General features: G+C 33.7%; 3 protein-coding genes and 1 pseudogene across 3 annotated transcripts; 1 reads left to right on the forward strand and 3 right to left on the reverse strand.

Annotated features, from left to right (window-relative positions):
- Positions 1 to 457: 457 nt before the first annotated feature.
- LOC142540099 (uncharacterized) lies at positions 458 to 11,074 on the reverse strand. The gene is made up of 18 exons (XM_075646001.1): positions 10,499 to 11,074; positions 8,310 to 8,841; positions 7,892 to 8,152; positions 7,476 to 7,567; positions 6,671 to 6,880; positions 6,187 to 6,591; positions 5,756 to 5,934; positions 5,550 to 5,643; positions 5,397 to 5,453; positions 4,447 to 4,581; positions 4,261 to 4,332; positions 3,554 to 3,667; positions 3,314 to 3,475; positions 3,094 to 3,222; positions 2,798 to 2,899; positions 2,637 to 2,716; positions 1,787 to 1,930; positions 458 to 1,682 (listed from the first exon to the last, which is right to left on the reverse strand). The coding sequence occupies exons 1-18, from the start codon at positions 10,985 to 10,987 to the stop codon at positions 1,076 to 1,078; spliced, it is 3,864 nt and encodes a 1,287-aa protein (XP_075502116.1). The 5' UTR covers positions 10,988 to 11,074; the 3' UTR covers positions 458 to 1,075.
- Positions 11,075 to 12,524: 1,450 nt separating this feature from the next.
- Positions 12,525 to 13,396, reverse strand: LOC142538943 (uncharacterized). The gene has a single exon (XM_075644243.1). The coding sequence runs from the start codon at positions 13,192 to 13,194 to the stop codon at positions 12,649 to 12,651; it is 546 nt and encodes a 181-aa protein (XP_075500358.1). The 5' UTR covers positions 13,195 to 13,396; the 3' UTR covers positions 12,525 to 12,648.
- A 1,013-nt stretch (positions 13,397 to 14,409) lies between these two features.
- On the reverse strand, positions 14,410 to 17,173 carry LOC142540100 (peroxiredoxin Q, chloroplastic-like). The gene is made up of 4 exons (XM_075646002.1): positions 16,819 to 17,173; positions 16,147 to 16,284; positions 15,283 to 15,372; positions 14,410 to 14,803 (listed from the first exon to the last, which is right to left on the reverse strand). Exons 1-4 carry the CDS (start codon positions 17,014 to 17,016, stop codon positions 14,585 to 14,587), a joined length of 645 nt encoding a protein of 214 aa, XP_075502117.1. The 5' UTR covers positions 17,017 to 17,173; the 3' UTR covers positions 14,410 to 14,584.
- Positions 17,174 to 18,765: 1,592 nt separating this feature from the next.
- On the forward strand, positions 18,766 to 21,118 carry LOC142538388 (auxin-responsive protein SAUR22-like; annotated as a pseudogene).
- The last annotated feature ends 3,387 nt before the right edge of the window (positions 21,119 to 24,505 follow it).

A 24,505-nucleotide genomic window follows, 5' to 3' on the forward strand; every position in this document is an offset into this window, starting at 1 on the left:
TTGGAGATGATAACAGAACATTCACATTAAAAAATTGTTAAAAGGATAAATAAAAGATCGTTATTCATGACTAATATCCATGAACCAGAGAGACTCGTGATTTATAGAAGAGGTTTAGCAGAAAATTTATACACGTGGTCTTGTAAAAGTAATCGATCGATAAAGTTAAATAACCAAGATAATCGATATTTTATAATATACTTGTGTATCTATACTTTGTACTATGTTGTAATGTATGAGATGTCTATAAAAATTATTTTTGGATCATATTTTAATTTTTTATAAATGGGAAAAAAAATCTCTATAAGATCATAAAAATATTTATCTTCATTTAATTAAAATATATATAATAAAAATCTATTTTAATAAAATTATGTTTTATATATAGTTAACATGTCTCAATAATATTCTTTCAAGGCAAAAAAATATCGCAGATTAGATAAATTACGAAAGGAAAAAGGAAAAAACATGTTATGGCTATTTAATTTAAGGTAAGAAATATCGCAGAATGGATAAATACCGAAAAAGAAGGGAAAAATGAAAAACAAAAACAAAAACAAAATGTCTGAGCCCGGTTCGCACCGGAGACCTCTAGTGTGTGAGACTTGTTTCAATCTCCAATGCGAAAAGGAAACATTTCAAGCGGTCAACACTATGTAAATAGAGGCAGCCGTGCCGCGAGACATTTTCCCCCAATTGGAAATAATCATTGCAGCTTCGTTAGTATACAAATGCACAGGCCGGACAAAATCCACAATGGCGTCAAGAGTCTATACTAGTTTCTGTCCACGGCTTGATGACCGTTTGTCATAAAAAGAAAATCCATTGCGCCAAGCTCACAAGACTTGCGTATAACATTTGGTATACATGCACACTCAAAGGTATAAATAGGGGTCTTTTAAGATCCAATGCCAACAAAATTTATTCCAAGACCCCATTTCCGAAATTGAATGTCCCAAAAAAGAGTGGCCAAACATAATTCTCATGGTGCAGACATTTTATATCGGAATTGACATGACGGGCCAGGCTCGGCACGGTTACTATCTAATGTCCAATGCTATGACTATTGCTCCTTTCAAGCTTTCTTCTGGCTGCCTTTCCTTTTGCCCTTATTGAACACAGTTCTTCTAATGGAAAGTGCATTAACAACACTTTTGCCTTCTAGCTTCTTGGTTAACTTAACTACACTTGCCATTCCTTTCCTGGCAGCTGCCCGATGTTCGGGTCTTCGGCTCACCATTTTACGGTCAAGTGGCCAGTATGCGTAAGGTTCAAGCTTGTCCTTCCTCTTTAAATCACCACCTGCCTTTTTACTGGCATACTCCTTACCCGTGTATGACCACCCAGAATCCAATGTCTTCCTCCGCTTTTGAGCTTTGCTCGAGCTTGCAGACAAAAGACTTCCAGCTTCACTCCTACCATCTACCTCAATGTCAGAGGACAACCCTTGTTTCTGTTCCCTATTTCCCTTTTCTTTCTTTCCATTCTCGTGAATGATTAGACGCCCTACAGAGTCTATGTCTGGTTCATCATCTGACTCAGACTTCTTCTCCACTACCTTTGATGATCTAAGAGCAGACCTTGTCTTCTGACGATCAAGCAAGTCAAGGGGATGATCTTCATCTAATTGGTCGAAAAAGTCTTCTTGCAAGCTCTTTGCTGCTTTACGTTTTCTCTTGGATCTGATCAAGTTATGTTGCTTGTCAAACTCAAAAACAAATCCAGAACATTGGTCCTAGATAATTATGAATTAGATAAAGAATGATACAAATATCCACCAACTTACTGAAAAGAAGCTTTGGATTGCAACATTGACGAATACCCGCTCTGACGGCTGGAGAAACTTCTTTTATCAGCAAATTCATCACCACTGCTCCCTGTTTCCTCGTCGAAATCAGAAAATATTTTTGTATGATTCCATCCACTTTTCCTGCACACAAGGTTAATGAAATAATAAATGAGAACGTAAACAAATGGTGACAGTGTGAACCGGCAGAATGCTTAATTCCTTTTCCAAGTGAAATATAAAGGTTTTTGTAGCCGGTCATCTTAGCGACTAATTACGTATTTGATCAAGTAGCAAATCTCAGCGTTGACAAAGAAAAGCATCTTTGAAAAATGTGGTGTAATTATTGATCTCCCCAAGTTGACTCCTGTTCTCCTGTGATAGCAGATGAAGAATGACGCCATACTTGTCAAGTAAAAGGTGCAAACTAAGCTCACAAACTGAGATGGCAAATGCAGATTCATTATCATGAGGTCCATGATCACAGGGCATTTCCAAAAAAAAAAATAATATATAACCATTTTTACAGACCAATAGATTCTTAGAGAGTTTGTATGAGAAGCAAAAGCAATCACAATATCTATTATTTCCTTTGATGGGTTGGGATCAACAGAAATTAAATTTCCAAAATTTGATTACTCCAAAGTAATGCCTACTTCTATTCTTCAGATCCCAAGGTAGATGCAGCGTTAGATCTCATGGACATTGACATATATCACAAGTATAAAATGATTTGTCCAAATTTCAGGATAATTGAGACCACGTTTTCTGTTGACATAGGAAACATAAAGTTCAAACATGTTACTGTATCTTCTTCCAACTATTCATGCGCATAATTTATAAACCATACCTGGATGTAGTTGCTTTCGATACAATTGACCTGCTTTCTATAGTTTTAGCAGATCTTGTCCTCTCTTTTCGCTCCTTGAGCTGCATTCAGGAAAATGGATTATGCATAAAACTACAAGCCCCAGATAGAAAAGATTATTTTTTCCCGGAAATCTTGACAACCTTTTTTATGTTAGTGAGAAGTTTCATATGCTCTTCAGGCATGACTTCCTTCACGGCATCCAGTCCACATTTCTTGACAAGCATTTCAAGGAGTAATTTAACCTACACAAATACATAAAGCTAGAAACTAAAACATAACACACGGCTACATGCATGAAAATGCCAAAGCAAAAGGGAGCAAATCCCAAAACTTAATTTCAGCCCATTGCGCCCATTAGCATTTCTTGGATTGGAAGCATAAATTCTAATTCAGGACCTCAAATACTGAGTAATGGACCAACGAGCAAAAACTTTACCTTAGCCTTGAAATGGTTTCTAGTGCTATCTTGCCAGTTCAGCAGACCTTCAACCATGCTTCGCAAGTGTGTCTGCAAGCCTTCAGCCTGTGACTTGGCCACCAATACCTTCAGCAATCCTAAATTAGCCTGAAAAAAAAAAGACAAATATTCAGAACCAAAGGCACCAAATTGCAAGTGGATAATTTGTTTGGAAAAATCGATCACAAATGAGGTGGACCTTAATTATTTCTTTGTTTTTCCTTTGCAGGAGGAGAAATGTAGCAGGAAGAACATTGTACGTGGCAGATATAAGATCAGAGAACTCATAAGCCAAGCGAGCTAATCCCTTCGTAGAAGCACTGATCATATGAGGGGTTTCACCGGCAAGGCCCCCAGCAACCTATAACCAAGAAAATTAAGAAGATTACAGAAATGAAGATAGTCAATTACACATCTCCCAAACTTCATATTTCCGTACCATGCTAAAGAATTTGTATAATTGATCCTTTTTGCCACCCCTATCTTCATCATCACATGCCTGACCAATCTGGACTAGAATGTCATAAGCTCTATTTCTTGTTTTCTTATTAGCCTAGCAAAATAAATAAATAAATAAAAATTAAGTCTGCACTGTCAGCACCCCAGTATCAAATTAGACCTCAGTAAATGCACATCATATCATTTAAGTACAATGATGTTTTAACAGCAGCTTTGTAGCCATTGCCAAAAGAGATTCCACATAAAATAAAAATAGAACTTCCACATGCTACTCTGTCACTGCTGTTTGGTAGGATTTAGTTCTACTAAAAAAATGTCGCAATTACAGTACAAGACTACCAAGGATTGAGTACACCAAAGTTGAAAAAATGACACAATCCAATCATGAAAGGGCTAGGAAATGTCATATATGAAAACTGTGGCCTTCAAGCTATGGTTAAAGCTGAAAATAATTTGCTCAATGCAGACCAAAATATTATATTTACTGTGTCATCAAGAAAATCACAATATTTTTTCCCTTTCTTCCTTCTTCCATTTTTATAAGAGCAGCTGATGATCACTTCTTGCGGCTAAAAGTTTAGTAATAATGAACATGTAAAGTTAGTCGCTTCTTTGATGTCAAGTCATTGTTAGATATCAATAAAAACTTGGTACAAAGAGGCCATTTAAAAAAACAATGGGATGTACCTCTTTCAATGCGAGTATGATTTCAGTGAGGAAAGAACTAGTGATGTCCTGCCTTCTCTGTTCAGATCCATCCTGTTGGTAGGCATGCAAAACATGTGAAATACACGAAAGAAAGTCTCCATACAGTACATATTAGCTTCTGATGTAAGCAGAAGCATAACATAACATCACCAATGTCCCATTTACCTTAGAAGCATGGATGATCAAGAAGTATAAACAGTCAAGTCTGTAACGTTTAGCTGAAAAATGACAAGAGGGCAGCACTTCAATCATCAAACTTAATAACTCTTCATGCCTTCTTGAAATAAAGTCATCGGAGAACTGTCAGTAGATATCACTTGTGTCAGTATCCAGAAACACAGATGATAATTCATATAAAAGTTAGACCATTATGCCAATCAAGAAACCTTGTGAAGGCTCATCTGATACGATTTTAAGAAAACATGCAGCAGCATACTCATTGGCTTTAACTTGTAGCAGGTATATTGGAAGCCAATTTGATAACATAACAAACAAGCTGCGGGTCTGTGAGAAACCACAGTGGGGTCTCAGATAATGATACCAATATCACCAGCCACCATTGAATTTAATATGCTACTACAATATTAATATTTTTGAAGTACATATATACATCATAGTTGTTTGCACACATCAAACACTAATACATAAGACTGCTACACATGATTTTTGGAAGACGCTTTATAAATCAGTTCCATAAAATGAACACTAATACATCATGGTTGATTTACGGAAAAAAAAAAGCATGGCTGATGGCACCTTTTGAACAAAATAACACAAAATACTGAAAGAATTTATTAATATTGATAACATATCCATTTAAAAGTTATAATGTCTCTGTTTCGCCTCCATAGGTAATGGAAAACAACTTTTTGGTGCAGGTTAGAAAATCTTGAATTTTCATACCAGCATTATTGCAAAACAAGTAAATAATTATCATATATTATTTTTGATAAAAAAACTAAACTTATTATAATAATAGAGGGGTTTACAACGGAAGCGGATGAGCAATCCGCAAAACGCGTTACAAGGGAGATCGAAAAAACACTACTACTCTATCATCATGAAACAATTATCATATTTAAGTTAATGGTGGTACATGTTAGCTAATACACTACCTTTAATACCAAAGAAAGGACTCTATAGGCCTTTTTCTGAACGAAGCCATCACATTCCTGAAATATAGCAACACTTTGATTTACACAAACACTTATAAAATAAAAAGATATTCTTATCCAACACATGCATGAACAACAGGAATGCAAACAAACCTTCAATGCAGGTTGAGTGGCAACAAAGAGAAGATCGATTTCACTGGCATCTAAGCCCGACAAAAGTGAAACTGCAAGGTCAAACAACTGTGCCCTATACACAAAATATATACACATCAATATATAGCAACATTCCATTTTGTTACCTGATGCACAAAATGATCAAGAAAGGAATTGAAAATTAATAATAGATCAGAGTAGGCCACCTGGCTACAGACAGGGACTTTTCGTCAGATGCGCTGTCAACCTGCATGAAATTGGAATCTTTGGAGTTCCCTGACTTGCCAGCCTCTCGGGTAACCTTTAGAAGCTTCTGCATGGTAGTCTTAAAAAACCTTGTGACCACTTCTTTATCACATATTGAAGCAAGTTCACCAATTGTGCTCTGTAAGAAAGTCGTAACTTTTGAAGTACCAAAAAAAGCCAGTTCGACAGAGGTCAAAATTTCTTAAAATTTGAAGTCAATGATACGTCATAATATTTCCTCATTTAAAAGCTTTGAAGCATCAGCTGCTGAAGATTCATACCATAACTATATCATCAATAATCTAATTCCTCATCATTCAACTTCACTGAATAATATTCTATGAAATCAAGTAGGTTTTCACAAGAAAAATATGAAAACAGATCAGATTACCTGCAACACACCACCATTAGCATTAGAAGATTTAAAGTAGACTCCAGAAAGAACAGACAACAACTCACGAGCAGAGGAACACAACACACTCAAGTTGGCCCTTGCAACATGTGAAGTGTACAAGGCAATGGCCCGTTCCTCTGCTACGCTGATTTCATTGTTCGAACTTAAATCATTTCCTTCCAAAATTCTCTTATTCTGCTGAATTAAAATCTGCAAGCTGGAGCATATAATCCCAGAAAAGTCTGGTTCTTCACGAAGAACAGTACATACTGCTTTCTCAAGACCCTTGAAACTTTCAGCCGTATCCACAGGGTAGTTGCAAAACGATGGTAGCAGCGACCACAAAGAGTACACAATTCCATCAACGGTTCTAGCTGAATAAATCTTTCCTTCTTGCTCAAGCTGAAATTAAAATTGCACTGTTGGTACAAACTAAAATTACAATATACAGTTATAGGATTACACTGAAAGACATCAATACCAAGGCAGATTTCCGCTTCATTGCTGTAACCATGGGTAAGATTGTCTCGGTAAAAAACTTTAGATTAGCCCCAACTGTGTACTGTTTCAGAATTGGAAAAAGCCAAAGATTGGCCTCAGATAGCTCTTGGACTTCCAATTGAAAAGGTACAAAACTCAGAAAAGTCTCAGGCCCCATGGCACAAAGAGCTGATCCAACACACTCATGCAACTGCCAAACAATAGTATACAGATTAAAAATATCAGATAGCGAGTGGATAAGGAGATAAACAAGTAGCATCCATGTCCAGAAAATGTAAAGACATAATTAATTTTATGCAACAGGGTACCACCTTTGCTACTTAAAATTACAGTGTTCCCATACTTTCACAAATAAGAACATCTATCAAAAATGTTTCAAATATGGTCATTTAGCACATAATAAATGAAAACATTCTGGAACAAACTACCGAACCCCGGTAGCACAAAACAGACACGTGGTAATCTAACCTAAAATACAAATTAGTTCCGGAGTATTGAGGCATTTCTGAACAAAAAACAAAGTTTAGGCAGCTTGCTACATGATCATCATAGATGCTCGACATAGCAAGTGACGGATTCCAGATCTCGGACACAGGAATGGCGGGCCACTACCCAATTACAAACATGTAGCAACAAACAAAGAGGATGGAAAGATGGCAGAGAGAATCTTTCAACAACAAATAATCAAACAAGTTGTTCCCATAATCATGGCTGTACAAGTGACTACAATCAGTAAATCCCAGAAACACCAAAAACACATGCATGCTTTGAATCCAAAAAACTACCTGTTTCCTGAAAGGAAAATCCCCATCCGGCAACTTCTGCATGTCTGCTAAACTCTTCAGTGTTTCCTTTAAGAACAAGAAAGAATCTTTACCTGCAAAGTGAGTAGTGTGCCCAAAAATTTAGATTAAACAGATTTCCCCACCTACGGACAGCACAACAATTTTTTTAAAAAAACCTCCCTCATGATGCTCGAGGACAGATGTAAGGAAAACATCCTTGCCACATAAAATGAATTGAGAAAATAACGAGTTGGGAAAACATAAAGCATATTTGCTTGCATCAGTAAAACCCACAAAGTTGCGCATGCATGTGAAAAATCAACAAATCTTCAACGCATCATGAAACAAGTAGGTTTCATTGCTTAGATAATCTTAATAAACATGGTCAGAATGGACAGATAAACAAGAGCCACTACCTAATTTGTCAAATATAGTTGAGACTATTTGAAATGACTTGTCCCAGACATCAGCATAATGATAACTGAGCACACTTTCAATTGTTACACAGACTTTTTCAATGACAGTCGGACCAGACTTCCTAGAGGTGACATTGATATTGGCTGTGATCTGATCGACACCCTGTTGGATCAAGTTTTCGTCAATGCATGCATGTATTAAGCTCTTAAACGTTGTCACTGCTGCAACCAAGGCCTCCTCATGTTCAGAAGCCAAAACATCTGAAAAATCCCAAACAATGGAAGTGAATTCTTAAGCAACAATGGTCATAGTTAATAACCAAAAGAAAATACAGATAAAATTAGAATGGTTTAGCAGTTTCCCATTCATGCTATAATATAGATGTTTTTAATGAAAAACATGACCAATAAAAATAACCTTTTAGTGCATTGAATACAACTGGAAGCTTAACCACACAAATTTGCCTGTTCAGCAAATAAACTCTTTTCATCCCAGTTTCCAGCAAGCGAGCAGTGAATGTCATGTCATCAGCAGATGACTCATTGCTAGAGAGCGAAGTAGCTAGTGAGCATAAAAGATCAAGTAGGACTTCTCCGGAAACTTCACTAGTAGAACTGAGACAGAGAGCATTCAGACAATTGGTTATGCGACTGGTAACCATAGGTTGTCTCAGATCCAAGAGAGACTTGAAATACTTTAAGACGACGTTTGAGGACTTTGACGACATATATGGAAGACAGGATTTAAGAGCATCCAGAACATAAAGGACCTCCTGTGCTCCTTCGGACCCTTCTGAAGTATTGGTCTTTGATCCACCAGCAAGAAGAAGAAACCTCTCAAAGATATTTGTAATTCCTTCGCTTGCAGGTGTCAACAATGGTGCAAGCCCAGGCGCTAACCGAAAATACTCTAAGACATCATGCAGACACGAATGTGATTGCTTTCTAACCTGTATTTCACCATCCAAACAGACAGTCGATAACATCTTGTGTTTATATTAAAATATTTTCATCCTTTACAATTCACTAATGCAACAAATATTTCAAATTATGTTTGGACATGTGAATAAAAATAAAATGAAAATAATCGTTTCATTATTTATAGCAAAATAACACAAACTTTTAACAAGATAAAAACTGATCGAGGATAAGTTAGTTATGTATAATCTTTTTGGATGCTTCATAATGAGCTTACGATAAAAAGTTCACATGGTGCAAGACAACTAATTAATATTTATAAAAACACACTGTTATTGAAATAATAATAATGACAGATAGTTTCCTTTAAAAAAACAATAATAATAACAGATAATTGTCCTCACCATAAATTGATCTACAACATGACCGAAATAGTGAATTTCCATTGCAGTATGAAATAAGTTCAACAAAATAAAAACTCCATATAAAGATGTTCTTACGGTTATAAACAGATCAATCACATAATTTTCATTTAATAACATTTTGGCAATTTCCTACAAAGAAAATCATATTAAAAAGTTGATTAAAGCATTGTTTACCACAAGAAAGCACTCACACAATCTAACATGATCATCATAGCCAAAAGGAATGCTCAGACGACGATTCATTCTTTATTCAAAGCAAACAAAAGGCAAGATAAATGCCCAGCTGGTGCAGAAATGTCATTTAAAAACTTGATAAGAAATTCAAAAAGAGATTAAATTTCCAACATAGAAGAAAAGGAATCCATCCTCAAAACATCACAATTCAAAATCAGACATTCTTACTAGATTTAAAGTACAGTATTGACTTGTTACACTAACAGCGAACAGACTAGAAAAATCGATTGATCAGCCATTGATACTGTGTCAAAATCCAAAATATTAAGACAGTTAATAAAAACTCAAATTTCACCCCCAAAAAAAGCTGCAGATACTGCATCAAAAAATTCCAGCATTCCACATTGAATAATTAAATAAAGAATATGATAAAGACAATAAAAGAACATGAATTTTACTTACTTAGTACTTAATGGACTCGTCGTCCTTAGATGGAACATAGAATGCCATAACAAAAATAGGACTAACCAATAACCCACTGGGACCACGACCAACAACTCACAGTTATTAAAAGTGCAAGAAACGCTAAAGCTTCCTAGTATTGTAGAGCCTAGGCACAGGGCGCAAGGCAGGGAGCATGTTTTATTGAAGTGTCTCGCCTTAAATACAGATATGCTAGAATCTGAATATCTTAAAAAAATTCGCCCTATATAATGCAAAATGTACTCAACAAATTAATAAAAGCAACCAAAAAAAATTCATTAGAATATATGTGAAAATAAATGTTCATTATCTTGCACTTCATCGTGGATTTACAATCTCTACGCTGAAGGCGTTATTAAAAGTGGTCTTCTGAAGTACAAAAAGACTTGGGTTTTATGGTTCCCTTTTCTACCAAATCTCTAAATCTCTGTCATTAACTAATTTGCACCCATTGATCTAGCGGGAGATTCAAACAAGATTCTAACATTTTCAATTGAACTGCATAGTACCCTCTTATTCGCACCAAAAACAGAATCGCCTACAACGCAATTTTTTGATGAGCAAAAATGAGAATATTCATAATTGCTAGAAACGAAAATTTACTGACCTTAGGCCGATCGTGGGTAATGTAACCAATAAGGGCACCGTACAAAAGCGCCACGTCGGCCCACTCAACCTTTTCCCTCACGATCAACAACCTTGAGACGCATTTCAACCCCGGCACGACACCGTTAACCCCCATAGATTTTACTCTGAGGATCCGAACCATAAGCTCAGACAAATAACCGTACTTCATCTTGAGAACAACAGAGGGCATTTCTTTTAGCACGATGGACAGAATCGTGGTTAGGGAGTCAAGGATATGTCCCGGGGGTTCGTGTTCAGAAGAGGATATGCGATCAATGGAGGAGCACGTGGCACCGAAGTAGGCGATGTGTGTGGTGGGGAGATTCTGGTCTCTGAGTTCTTGTGACATGGCGCCGACGGCGGCGCATATGTGGAGATGGTACTCGTTAGAGGGGTCGTTGAATTGAGAAAGAACGTCATTGCAGAAGTCTTCTGATGGATGCGCCGCCTCCATTTCCAAACCTTCCATGGTCGCCGGGGGAGGAGAGAAGAAGAGAGAGTGGATGAATGTGGCCGTGGTGGATATTAGGGTTTTAGCTCTTATCTTACATCATGTAGGAACGAAATTGTAAATACTTTCGTTAGGTAAATTACATCGCCCCCCCTGAACAAGTCTCCGAAAATAGCATTTACATCCTTGAATCACAATTTCCATTGCAAATCCATCTTCAATCAATTTATCTAGCTAATAAATATTAGTCGCTCGTGTACTATTTTAATCTCTATATATTTTCGTCTCCAAAGATTCGGTTAAATAATTTTGATCGCTGAACTTTAATATTAATAAAAAAAATTGATATATTTTTATAATTATATTATATGTAAGAACAATAATTTGAAGCAAATTTTACGAAATTTATGTGATATGATTTGATATCATAAGATTTATAATTCAAAACATATGTATTATATTATTTAAAAAATAAACAAAATTAATATAAAGGCACTTGAATAAAAAATATATATTTCAAGATAAGAAAATATTATGATTTTTATAATTTCTATATTTTGAAAATGATCTATTACATGAGATTCTAATTACAAATCTTAATAAATTTGTATAATGTCAATAGATTTGTTTTATTTTGCTAATATTCGATGTATAGTATATATACTATATCATTAAGTTTAAGATAATTGGAATAACTAGCTGAGAGGACACAAAAATATTTAATTTCATAATTATTTTTCTTATCCTGCTAAAAATCTCCTTAAGTCACTCTTTCTTTTAAATCGAACAACTTTTCTAAACTTGAAAGTAATTTCGTGTTAATTGTTAGTATTATTAGATCAAATTAATAATAATGATAATAATAATAACACATACAACACGTGTACATCTTTTACTAGTATATATATTCTCCGACTTTCTAGAATAATTATATTTGGTCTCTCATGACAGAACTATTTTCCCCACAATACCATTTTTTTTAAAAAATACAATAGAATAAAAATTCAAATATTAACTTTGAATTAAAAAAAAAGTTACTCAAACCTCATTATATTTCACACCAAAATTTATTGTAGATAAACAAATATTTTATACCAAGTTCAAATTATGTGCACTCATTGAATGCTTATTAATAAATGTATGACAGAAACGTTACACGACAAACATAATTACAAGTAAAAAAAATATGTGCTTATTTATCGTCTTTGCGCTAATAATTTTGGTTCCCACTATCACACCTTTTATCCTTAAACTTTATGCTAAACGACATGAAAATAAATGAAGCAAAAACACCCATTCACATCCTACATATAAACAAAACTTTATTGTCAAACTACTACATAATATTTAGAGCAAACGATTTTTTTATGACAGAAAAATTATTATTTTACTCTAAATATAAATCGGATGAATTTGTCCGACGGATGCAAAAAAACTTGTCTTTACTTGTAAATACATTGAATTTTGATCCCAATATTCCGATGTGATGGCTGCTAAGTGTTCAACTATTTTGTGAAAAAAAGAAAAATGATTGAAAAAGAATTCGTATGAAAGATATGTTAAATCGGCTGAGAACGATCATTCATGTTTATGCAACTAGGAAGGATTCAAGAAAACATTGTATTTACAATATTCAAATTTTTTTGAATACAACTATTAGCTAATTAACTCAAATCTCCTCATCGAACGGTGGCGCATACCCGGCTACGGTCATCCCACAACCGTACCACACTGCCGTTGAACGCTGCCAAATCCTGGCAACGGTACCACCCCATGTCCCTCATTCTAATCTTCATCTTTCCCTCCCAATCCATGTCGCTCCACCGCCGAAACTTCTCACTCTCCACCGCGACACCATCGTCATCCTCGACTCCACCTTCCCGAAAATCATCGTTTCTGTAGTACAGAACAAACTTCCCTTTCGTGCTATTCTCTGTCTCCAAAGACGAGATACAATTCGTCCCACCATGAGTGGAAACTAATTCAGCAGGCTCGTCTGCTACTGCAAGCTCCTCCAGTCCCCTATCGAGCAGTGACGTCGATGCAGCATCTTTGGTCCGGCCACGTTGCTCTGGCCTCGGAGGTGATGAAGGCCCTATCCTCCAGAAGCTGAAGGCGGCCGTAACGGCGGCGACCCACGCCGCCAACATTTTGTTGACCGCCTTGAAGAAGCCGTAGCTCAAGTAATTCAGGGCTAGCGGCTCAACCGGAGAATCCCAACGCATTCATTATTGTTTGTTCGTGGTCTCTCTTTGTTCCTGTCTTGATCGATAAACCTGTGGCTCCTCGAGTGGATGGTGGGGTTTAATAGGGGAGGAAGGGCAAAGCTGAGCCGTTGGATTAAAACGACGCCAGAGAATCCGAGATTAGATGCCGAGAATCGAGAAAATAGATGCTAATTGGAAAGGTAGATCCCCTTCGTGTACTGGAATTTTTTTGAAAATAATTGGACGCGTGGCAGACATATATTGGTTATTGGGGTAGTACCATATCAACTCGACGACCACATGAATTTGTAGCTTATGGTCGGAAACCAAAGCAACAATTAAGAAAAATTGTCGCTAAATTTACAATTAAACTATATATTTCATTAAATTAAATCGAAAAAAGGAAATGGAAGCTTATATAATCGAGATAGCAAAGATTATATGGTATCTTAGAAAAAACTGAATAAAATAGGAAGAAGAAAGATAATTACATATTTGAAGTGGCAATTTGGGAGAAAGGGTTGGATCAAATTGATTTATGGCCAATGCATTGAATTTTAGTTCTCCTCTCCAATCATTGTGTCCAAACGAAGGACAAATTTGAACTTCACATTCCAATCGATAATTAAGTAATATAAATCACCTTACCAGTTACCGGTAATAGTCTGTCTACATTTCTTTAGTGAATTTGTGTGATAAAATACTTTGGAGTTGTCCTCCGTCCTAGAGCTATCTTTTGGGGTTGAGTTAGGTTCAATTTTCAATCTTAACATGGTATCAGAGCTCAGATTCCACCGTTATGTGTTGGACTGTCCATAGTTGGGTCACCCGTTCTGCTCGTAATTGGGTCATTTATAAACTTCACGCTCCAGATGTTCATTCCTGGCGTGAGAAGGATATATTAGTTGTCTCACATCGGTTTGATAAAATATCTGGGAGTTGTATATATGGTCTTGGACAATCATCCTTTCTAGAGCTAGCTTTTGGGGTTGAGTTAGGTCTAAGTTCCAATCTTAACACCCACGTCTCTATCTATAGTGCAGTGATAATGCCCAAGTCATAAAGTGGAAATTAAAATTCAATCATCAAGAATACCTGCGACATCAATGGAGTTATACATCCAGCAAAGATTTATTGCTCAACACTTTACCATTGAAATCATTCATTTTTAAGGTAGTTGGTAGTGGTATTTATTGCTGTCAAACAACCCAGATCAAAAGAAAGAAGAAAGGATTCAGCTCGGAATCTACACTTTCAACAGAAGCCAACTTCATAGCTTACAAGATCTTCGGATCAGAGTTTCAACCCTCAGTTTACAGCACAAAACTTATTCACTAGAAAATTGTGATTCCACATCCAGAACACAATATTTAAAAACAAACTGCAGAAGTTTGATCTCAAACCGGTATCAAATGGATTTAAGAAACTTCAAGGTCTCGTCAATGTGCTTTTCGGGTTGGAACTGATTGTTGTAGACCATTCGACACACTCCATTCTGGTCGAGGACATACGTTTGTCTTCCGGGCAGAGCACCAAATAAGTCCGAGGGGACGCCCCACTCTTTTCTAACCTTATTTCCTTCATCACTCAATAGGGTGAATGGAAGTTTGTACTTGCTGGCAAATTGCTGCATAGCAGGAGGAGCAAAAATGTTAATCACAGAAGGTTGGAATTTCTTCTGGATTTATCACCCAAATTATGAACCAAAAAGTTGGACCAATCAAGAAAGTTCGATAAGTTGCTTTGTACAAAAATATATAACTACATAAGTAACATGATAAGTAATTCGTAGCAAATTAAAAAAAAAAACTAACATTCACAAACATGCTACATCTTTAAATTTCACTATCAGATTCATGTTAAACTGGAAGAAAAACAAATGGATATAAAAAAATCCAGTTTATGGAATGCTATCATTAATAAAGCTGTGCATATTCACGCGTAAATTCAGAAAAAACAATTTCTTCACCCTGATTCTGAATACCATAAACTGCAAAATATCAAGTCGTCGGTGGTTACTGCTTTTATGGGAAGGATTCAAAACACACGGAAACAGAAGCTCTCGCAACTAGTGTAGCTATATACAAGAAAGATAAAAGCTGGTACCTTGTGGGATGCTGCATCATCCCCACTAATCCCAACAACCTCCGCTCCAGCTTTTTTAAATTTTTCATACGAGTCCCTAAAGGCACATGCCTGCAAATAATGTTGAAACATCAAACGGCACTTATTATTTTTCAAAAGATTAATGTGCTGCATGCTTCAGACTAGGGATGTGTTTTTTGATCACTTAAACTTTGACATAAGTCTAAGGAGTGCTGAGTATATTAAAGCAAAATTTATAAATAACAAGATCAAAGTGGCAAATATCTAATCAACAAGGAGCAAAAGTTTGGTATTCGTTCTTAATTTAATCATTGCCAATCAAGGTATCGTAAAGGTACAAAATCCCAACTATCAGTATGCTAAAGTTCAAGAAGATTGGGTCCAAATTCATTTTATTTTTTATTTTATTTACAAAATTTAAATTGCTTTGAAACTAAGAACTAGTCTGCGCTGTTGATAAGCTACTTAAAGCAAAATTTATGCCAGTTTCTTGTTCTCTGTTACACTATAAATTCAACAGGAATAAACAAACACCGATCAAAAGTTGGAAAGCCATGTTAACAACTAACAATTTTTTGCACCTACCTATAAAAAACTGAATAAACAACACTTTCCTTGAGCTCAAAATGTGAATAGCGAAGTACTAGGAAACCTAAAATTTCCAATCACGAGAATCCAACTTACATGAGTACCACAACAAATCTTGTGTCGAATAAAGGTGAATTTATTTTTTCTCAGGGTCGTGATGTGTGAGATTTGTTCAACACATTACAAACATATAGAACAATTACAAACATATATAAACAAAAACATGAAGAAACGGCAGTGATATTTCAGATTATGATCAGGGAAACAAGTGTCTACCTGTTTGGTGCAACCAGGGGTTTCATCAGCAGGATAGAAGTAAACAACTACAGGCTTCCCTTTGAATTTAGAAAGACTTACAGTCTTCCCATCTTGGTCTTTCAGAGTAAACGGAGGTGCCAATGACCCTTCTGAAACCTTCAAGAAACGCCATAAACAAGCCCAGAAATTGAATAATCACCACATCTCAGAATTTCATTTCTCCCACTCATCAAAAGAAAAATGCCACATTTCTAGCAGGGTTATTAAAAATTTCAAAAATCATAATTCTAGAAGATTCTTTTTTAGTTTTTGAGAGGATACTTTTTCAATTGAAACCTCAGCAATGAGTTGTTTTTGTCGACATTCAAAATAAACAATGTCGGTATCTTCAATCATCCAAACAAATATTCACACCAATAACAAAATTTCAAGTTTTAAAAAATCATAATCACATTAGAATACTATACTAATCATATTTACATATACATCAAAAAAATCACATGAATTTAACCACAAAACTACTCACGAAAATAATAGAAAGTCCAACCAATTAAAGTAAAAATATCTGCTCAGTTTTGGTTCTTGCATCAAACTGAGCTACAATCAAATAACCTTTCGAAGACTTGTGTGTGTATATTGCTATTAGATGGGCCAAGAACTTAAAAAAAGAAGTGATCTTGGTAAATGTACCTTAGCCAAAATGGAATTTCTCGCATAAGAATGAGATGGGACTGAAAGAGGAGTCACATTGGAGAGCTTGAGGCCATGAAACTGAGACTGCGAAGAATTTGAAAGGAGGGATAAATTCTGACACAATGTAGCTTTTGGGGTTTTAGCATGTAGTAAAGATGGAAGAGTCTGACTCGTATGGAGTGAAATCGAAGCCATGTGTTACTGTTGCAACCAGAAGTAGTGTATATGTATCAAGAATTACACTATTCGTACGAAGAATTTGGTTTCGAGAAAGATAAAGAAGAGGGAAGCATGTGGTGAGAATCGGTGTTCAGTGGGTGAGAAAAGGGGATGACGATGTGTTTTTTGCGTGGACAATTGCTGACCCAACATGGGAGCTTTTTAATAATTATTTCTCTTTAAAAAAAATAATTTCTCTTTCTGTTATATTTTTTAAAAAAATAATAATTTTCGGTTTTCTAATTAAACATAAGCTTCATTTTTTTACAATCACTTTTATTAGAGTTTTATTTTTCAATTTTTTCCCAAAAATTTGAATAATTTGTATACAAACAAAAATAATCTAATTTTGGTTTTATTATTATATAAATTTTTATTTTAAAACTATGAATGTTATTATTATTAGTTTATTTCAAATGATTTATTGTTCTTCTTTTTATAAATATTCTAAGATTTTTATTTAAATAATGAAAATAATAATATTTATCAAAATATTTAAAAAATAAAATTTTCTAATAAACCCAAGGAAAACACGGGCCCTTAAACAATTAAAAACAAGGGCCTGGATTACAAAGCCCGGCCATTTAACAGTTAAAACCACGGCCCCTCCCATTTTTAAAAAATAAATATTGGTGATGACCTCGAAGGATTTTTTTTAATAATATTTCTTATAAAAATGTTAATTTATTAAAATTTCCAATATTTTTTATTTCATTAAATATAGATTTAAAAAATTTCAATATATTTTTTATTATTTTGATGTTTTAACTTTTTAAAATAATATTTATCAATTAAGTACTCTTGTAAATTAAGAATATACATAAATAAATTTGTGAATCGATAAAAATAAAAAAAAAACGTAAATTTAATATATAATTGCATATAAATATTTATTATAGAAAATTCAATGATATATTACAGTTAATATTCTTATAAAAATAAGTTATTTAAACTTTAGATTTATTTGAAATCATTATAATCAGAAGAACAGCATTTTTAACAGTAACATGCATTATGCAATTGGATATACATATACATTAATTCTAATCTAATTAATTGGTCAAGTTGGCACATGAAAGTAGCATCCATTGTTGAAATCGCCTTAATTTATTGATGTATATTATATAAGGGTAGGTCTCTTGTGAGACAATCTCACAAATCTTTATATGTGAGACATGTCAACCCTACCAAAATTCATAAAATAAAAAAATAATATTCTTAGCATAAAAAATAATATTTTTTCATAGATGACCCAAATAAAAGATATATCTCACAAAATTTAACCCGTGAGACCGTCTCGCACAAGTTTTTTGTCATTATATAATGTAAATGTTTACTTTCATTAGAATTTCATGCACATTATTCCTCATCTTTTTATATGGAAAAAAAATATATATTGAATTTACTTAAATTTATAGATCTAAAATCAACTCGAATCGTATAATTTAAAGATCAAGTCGACGCCGATTTTATATTTGATTTCAAAAATTCGATTAATGGCAAAGCCATACCCTATGATGAGTTTTGCTATTTTATGCATATGGTAATTAAGACAATAATAATATAATTTGAGTCATTAACGAAATTGAGGGGAAAAGGAAATTATACATATATGGGTTGGAACGAGAAGGTAGGTGAAGTGCAAGGCAGAGAGAAATTCACTGCGACAAGAATGAGACATATATTTCATAAAAAGATAAAAGAACTGAATCCCACCATTTAAAATTTGCACATGGAAATTATTATTGTCCTAATATTAAATAATGTAAGATTTTCGATTCTCTTTTTTAAAGGGAAAATCGTAGGAAAAAGAGGCTTCCATTTCTAAACACACGCACACATATGTTGAGCTAGCCCACCCACCCACTCCTCCTCCCCAAGTAGAAAGGCATGATATTTTAGTTATGTTTTTCGCTTTTCTCATCATCGTTTCCTGCTGACCTCCGCCACCTGGTACGTACGTCGATGTCCACCATCTACGGCCCATTTCTTCGTCGATTTCGATATATATAGCATGCATGCATGCATCATTTAGTTCATCTATTCGATCGGATTATTTCCTTCTTGCATGTTCTGATCATAACGTAAAGAAAAACATCAGATGTAATTCATGTGTGTTCTGATCTTCATCTTTCACAGATTATTGATTCCTTCGATATTATTTGATGGTGCCTTTATCGATTTCGTTATTTAATTATTGATCAAGTTGGAATGAAATATTTACATGTAGAAGATTCCCGATTCCATCTTAATTCACCATTAATTTGCTGCCTACAAATCTTGAAATACGTATATATTTATTTATTTATTTCTAAACTAATCATATCTCCACGTGAGAGATAATATATATTCACATCGATACAATGATATGAATCACCGACTTTCTAAATTTTGGTAACGTGATATGTTTTTGGATCTATAAATTGCAGTGGAGCAGGATCTGATGAGACGTACTCTCTCGCCCAAAAAGAATCGATCGGAGATTCTTGGATTTCATCACTGCCATTATTATTGTAGCTAGCTACTTCTCATCAATAAAGCTTGGAACCAATGGATCAAGACAATGGAGGAAGCAATAAGGTGACAGGGATCAGGCAAATCGTTAGGCTAAAAGGATTCCTCCAAAAATGGCAAAACGTCACCCTTGGCCCCAAAGATCAACACAATCACCAAGTCTATGGTGGCGGCATTTCACCGGCGATCACACGAAGGTTGATAGGTTCCAACGTGTATTGCGAGTCGGACGAGGATAGCTGCCACAGCCCTGAACCGCCGCCGGATGTCCCAAAGGGTTACCTGGCGGTGTACGTGGGACTGGAGCTCCGGAGGTTTATCAGTCCCAACAAGTTATCTCGGGGATCCGCTGTTTAAGGTGTTGTTAGAAAAGGTCGAGGAGGAGTTTGGATTCGATCACAGTGGCGGGCTCACGATCCCGTGTGAAATCGAGACGTTTAAGTATCTTCTTCAATGCATGGAAAATCACCGGAAAGAGCAACTTGACTGCAATATTAATGCAGGTTACGTTCTATATATTCGTTTTTGCTCCATTCATATATTTTTTTTTTTGCCTTATTCAACTGATCATTCAACACGATCAATGAGGATCGATCGATCGATTTTTTCCGCCGTCGATCTCCTTAAAGATCCGATCAACAAGAAATTTAAAATAAGTACAATAGATCGATCATATAATGGTGACCTTACAATATAATTTGAAGAAGTTTTTGTTACATATTGATGTAGTTTCCTCTACTATTATATACATAAAAAGGTGGTAAGAGTGTTAGATGGGTCGGCTCGATCCATATATATAGTTAGAAACAAGACTTTTAACATAAAAAATTAAATTTTTCATGAGTCACGTCGAATATAGTACGAGATATATCTCAAAAAATCACAAGAGTTTTTGTGAAAATTGTTGTTTTTGGATTCGTGTTTTTATTTGTTGTTATATCTTAAGTTTAATATATATAATTAAACTTGGAAATGTGGCAATTTTGCAGCTGAAAAGTCGTTACCAGTTGAGGAGTGAAAGGATGTTCTCTATAACAAGTTGAGATTTAGTTTTGAGGTCTCTTTGTAAGAAATTAATTTGACATTACTTTTTTTTTTTTGGGAAGACGAAATTAGGTAGATGGGGTTGTTTAATTTATTTTGATGGTCGGGTGTTCGTGTCTCTGTCGAACGTAATTCTTTATTGCAACTTATTTGACATGATACTTACTGCACATGGAAAATAGATTACCCTATTATATTAGTACCATTTTTTGGCTTATTTTGATTGATTGTGGGAATATTAAAATTAATTATAATCCAAGTAAATTAAAAGAATATAAGTTAAATTTTTTAAATTTTTTTTGAAAGGGAATTTAAAGTTTTAGTTGAGTTCAATTATTCTGCTCATGTCAACACATAACAAATTGGTTATCTATTGGGCTCAGAGGAAGCCCGTATAATGCGGACAAAGCCCAACCTGTCTCAAATGTTAAAATTAAACTTTTTCAGAGACAAACTACATGAAAGCCCGTTGGTCTATACGATTTCTCTAACTAGTAAACTTTTTTTTTGGACAGGCTAACTAATAATTTTTTTAATGCTTATCAAATGTTTAATTTTTCAATTTTCATGTTGAAGTAAAAAAATTTTAAGATATTTGGATAACATTAAGTTATAAAATTGGGAATTAAAGAATGATTTTTGATTTTAGAATAAGTATTAAAATTTAACTGATCTAGGAAAAATAAGTTGATATAATATTATTTCTTTAAACGATCTACAATTTTTTTTTACTGACGGGACTCGCAATCGCTCTTTTTCGATGAGTATTGAGTAAATTTTCGGACTAACACAGTAACTTGCAAACTATATTAATCATGTAACCGCATTAAGCAAATCATGTGTGACTGAGAATTTTTTTGACATGGAGAATCAGACTCGGACACCTCTTAGGTACTATTATTTTGTTGATATGAATATCTGGTTTATGTGGCTAGATCTTGACCCCTAAAGTTTAATATTAATACTAACCACCTATCGACAACCTAACTTGATTGTGAGTCGGATTGGGCACCGTGCATGATGATTGATAAGTAGAACGGTGACAGGGTATTGTGTCAAGTCGGGAGAGTCATTGACTTTGTGAGACGGATCTCTTATTCAATTCGACTAATTTTAAAAGTATTATTTTTTATGTCAAAAAATAACTTTTTATTATAAACATAAGTCAGATAAATCCGTGAGTCCGTGTAATAAATTCATCCAGAAGTTATTTAAAATGAGTGAAAATCAATTGGTAAAAATTGTACTAGATGACAAAATGAAAAGTTACAAAAAAATCATTTATTCTCTCAAGTATATAATTAATACCTTGGAGAAATTCCTAAATATATAATATTTGTGTAGATAAATTTACTAAAACGATTTTTATTCATAAAAGCTGCAACCTTCTTCAGATTCAGCTGTCTCTTCGATTGTTCATTCACTTGTTTGTTTATTGAGAAATTTAAAATTAAGGAAATTGAAGACGATTATTCGAAAATTGTTAAGAGCTTGAACTTGACTGAAGTGATCCGCTGGGTAGCAAAAGGCAGATCAGTCAGCAGCATACACATGGACCGGTCTTTAGACCGACATAGCCCATGATAATAAACTCATAATATATTTTTGCTTTGCAAATTAATTCCATTAGACATGTTTGGTTCTTGAGATATAATAATAAATTTGAGTCGAATATTAGATAAAATCAACGTCTTATAAATTAAAAGATGATGTTTAGGTGGTAAACGATCGTCCATCGTTGAGTAGCAACTATGACAAAAGATATGAATCGTCAATTGTGGAGATAAATGTTGAAGATGTATGAAAAAAACACTTTGTAATTTTGTGTCAGATGAAGAGTAGAAAGATGTCATGAGTTCTGAGTTTAAACTAAATATAGAAGAAGTGTTGTAGAAATATAGAGATGAACAACAAGAAAAATAATTATATATATAAATTTTTTTTAAAAAACTCAAGAGCTAGACGAAAAGTGATCGTTCACCTGTTATTTGGAGTTTTTAAAACACTAGAGATGAAATAAATATGTGTTATTAATCAATGCATCAATTTTTGCATCAAATGATGCCGTGATACATATCTTTGTTTACATTGAAAGTACATAATTTGAAATTATTAATAAATCTCGCCTTCCAATTATTAATAAGCTCTTGTTTAATATTCTAAATTATCCTAGTACTTTATTTCGAAAAATTATTTCAAATATATATATAGAATAATCATGCAATTTCAAGTGTAATTTATAATCGAATATATAATTTCGTGGTACATGTAACATAATTCTTTATAAATTTCTATAAAAAATAGAGAATGAAAGGTTAAAAGAATAATAAATGACACTGATTTAATTGCAAGCATCAGTTAGCCCTTTCTTAATTGAAGATCAGCCAACCGCACGATCACTCTTATATCTCATCTCAAAACATAATCTATCCAATATAATATTATGTAAAAAATGAATGAATATTTTGTAATCTATCCAATATAATTAATCCGAACAACCAAATAAATTAGAAATCCTTAACTTTAAATACCTTTATCTGATAATTTAATTAAATGTCAACAAATATTTCTTAAAACTAAAATTATTTAAAGCAAATCTGGTTGAGTCTATATCATATTACGTCAACGTCTAATATAAAGTGAGCTAGTAAAACTTGGGGTGGAAGTAGTGTTGTAAACGAATCGAGTCGGTTCACGAAACTTTTGAATTGGTTCGATAAATATTTGATTTGTATTCGAACTTGATTCAAAATTATTTTGTTCGATAGGTCGCGAAAAATAAATGTACAACACAAGTTCGAGTCGATTTCAAAATAACCAAAACAAGACATTTCACAAAAGGAAGTTAGGGCGTTCTCATTATATCAAAACATATATGTAAGCTATTCAAACTATCGGAAACCTTTCGACTAGATTTGTTTTTTAATATTTCAATTTCAAAATCGGTTTTTGTTGAAAGAATATATTACAATCGACTTATTAGTTATAATTAATGTTACCTCAAGACTACTAATGCCGTACACATACATTTCATACGAACTTTGATGTTTTTTCTGTTTATTCAAATTTATCATAAATATTTGATCAGTTTTACAACTTATTATTATTTATTACTTCAATATCGACTCTTGCGATAAAATAAACCATGTTTAAAATGTTTTGAAAAAGTGGAAGTGAAGGGAAAGGAAATCAAGCAAGCACAACCTAAACAAATGAAATTAAATATCACACATGAAAATAGAAATTCCAACATAATTACTATCTTAATGTTAAAACACTTAATTAATATACGAAACAGTTGCGGCGCAATTATAAATGTAGATGACAGCATCTCACCAATTAATTATTTAATCATGAACTCCATGATTTTATGTTATTTTTTAAAAAGGGATATTATTCAAAGATTAACATTTATTTAATTATTGGTCCCATCTATAACTCATAAATAAATATATATTAGTATTTAACCCGTGCGATGCACGAGATGATATTATTAAAAATTAGTAAAAAAATGAATAGATATTTTAAATTGAAAAAAATAATATAATTATAAAAAATATAAATAAAAACTAATTTTTTGGTAATTTTAAAAAACTTTTTTAAATACAACGTACATCGATTGATTTTTTGGCTAATAATCACTATCATATATCAAAATTTTAGATTGTGTTAGCCTAAGTCAATGACACGATGCTTATCGTGTTTAGTGTATTGATGTCGACCACCAACTTTAATACATATTTAATTCTTTAATTTTCGAGAAGTTATATATTATTAATTTTTAACATGTGATAAAAAATATTTTTAAATCACATTTAATAAAATTAATGAGAAATATTTTTTAAAAAATTCATTAATTTCGTCTAAATCCACATTCACAAACAATTATGTGACATGACACGTGTTT

The sequence above is a fragment of the Primulina tabacum genome, chromosome 3, assembly GCF_025594145.1.
Source record: "Primulina tabacum isolate GXHZ01 chromosome 3, ASM2559414v2, whole genome shotgun sequence".
NCBI classification, from domain to species: Eukaryota; Viridiplantae; Streptophyta; class Magnoliopsida; order Lamiales; family Gesneriaceae; genus Primulina; species Primulina tabacum.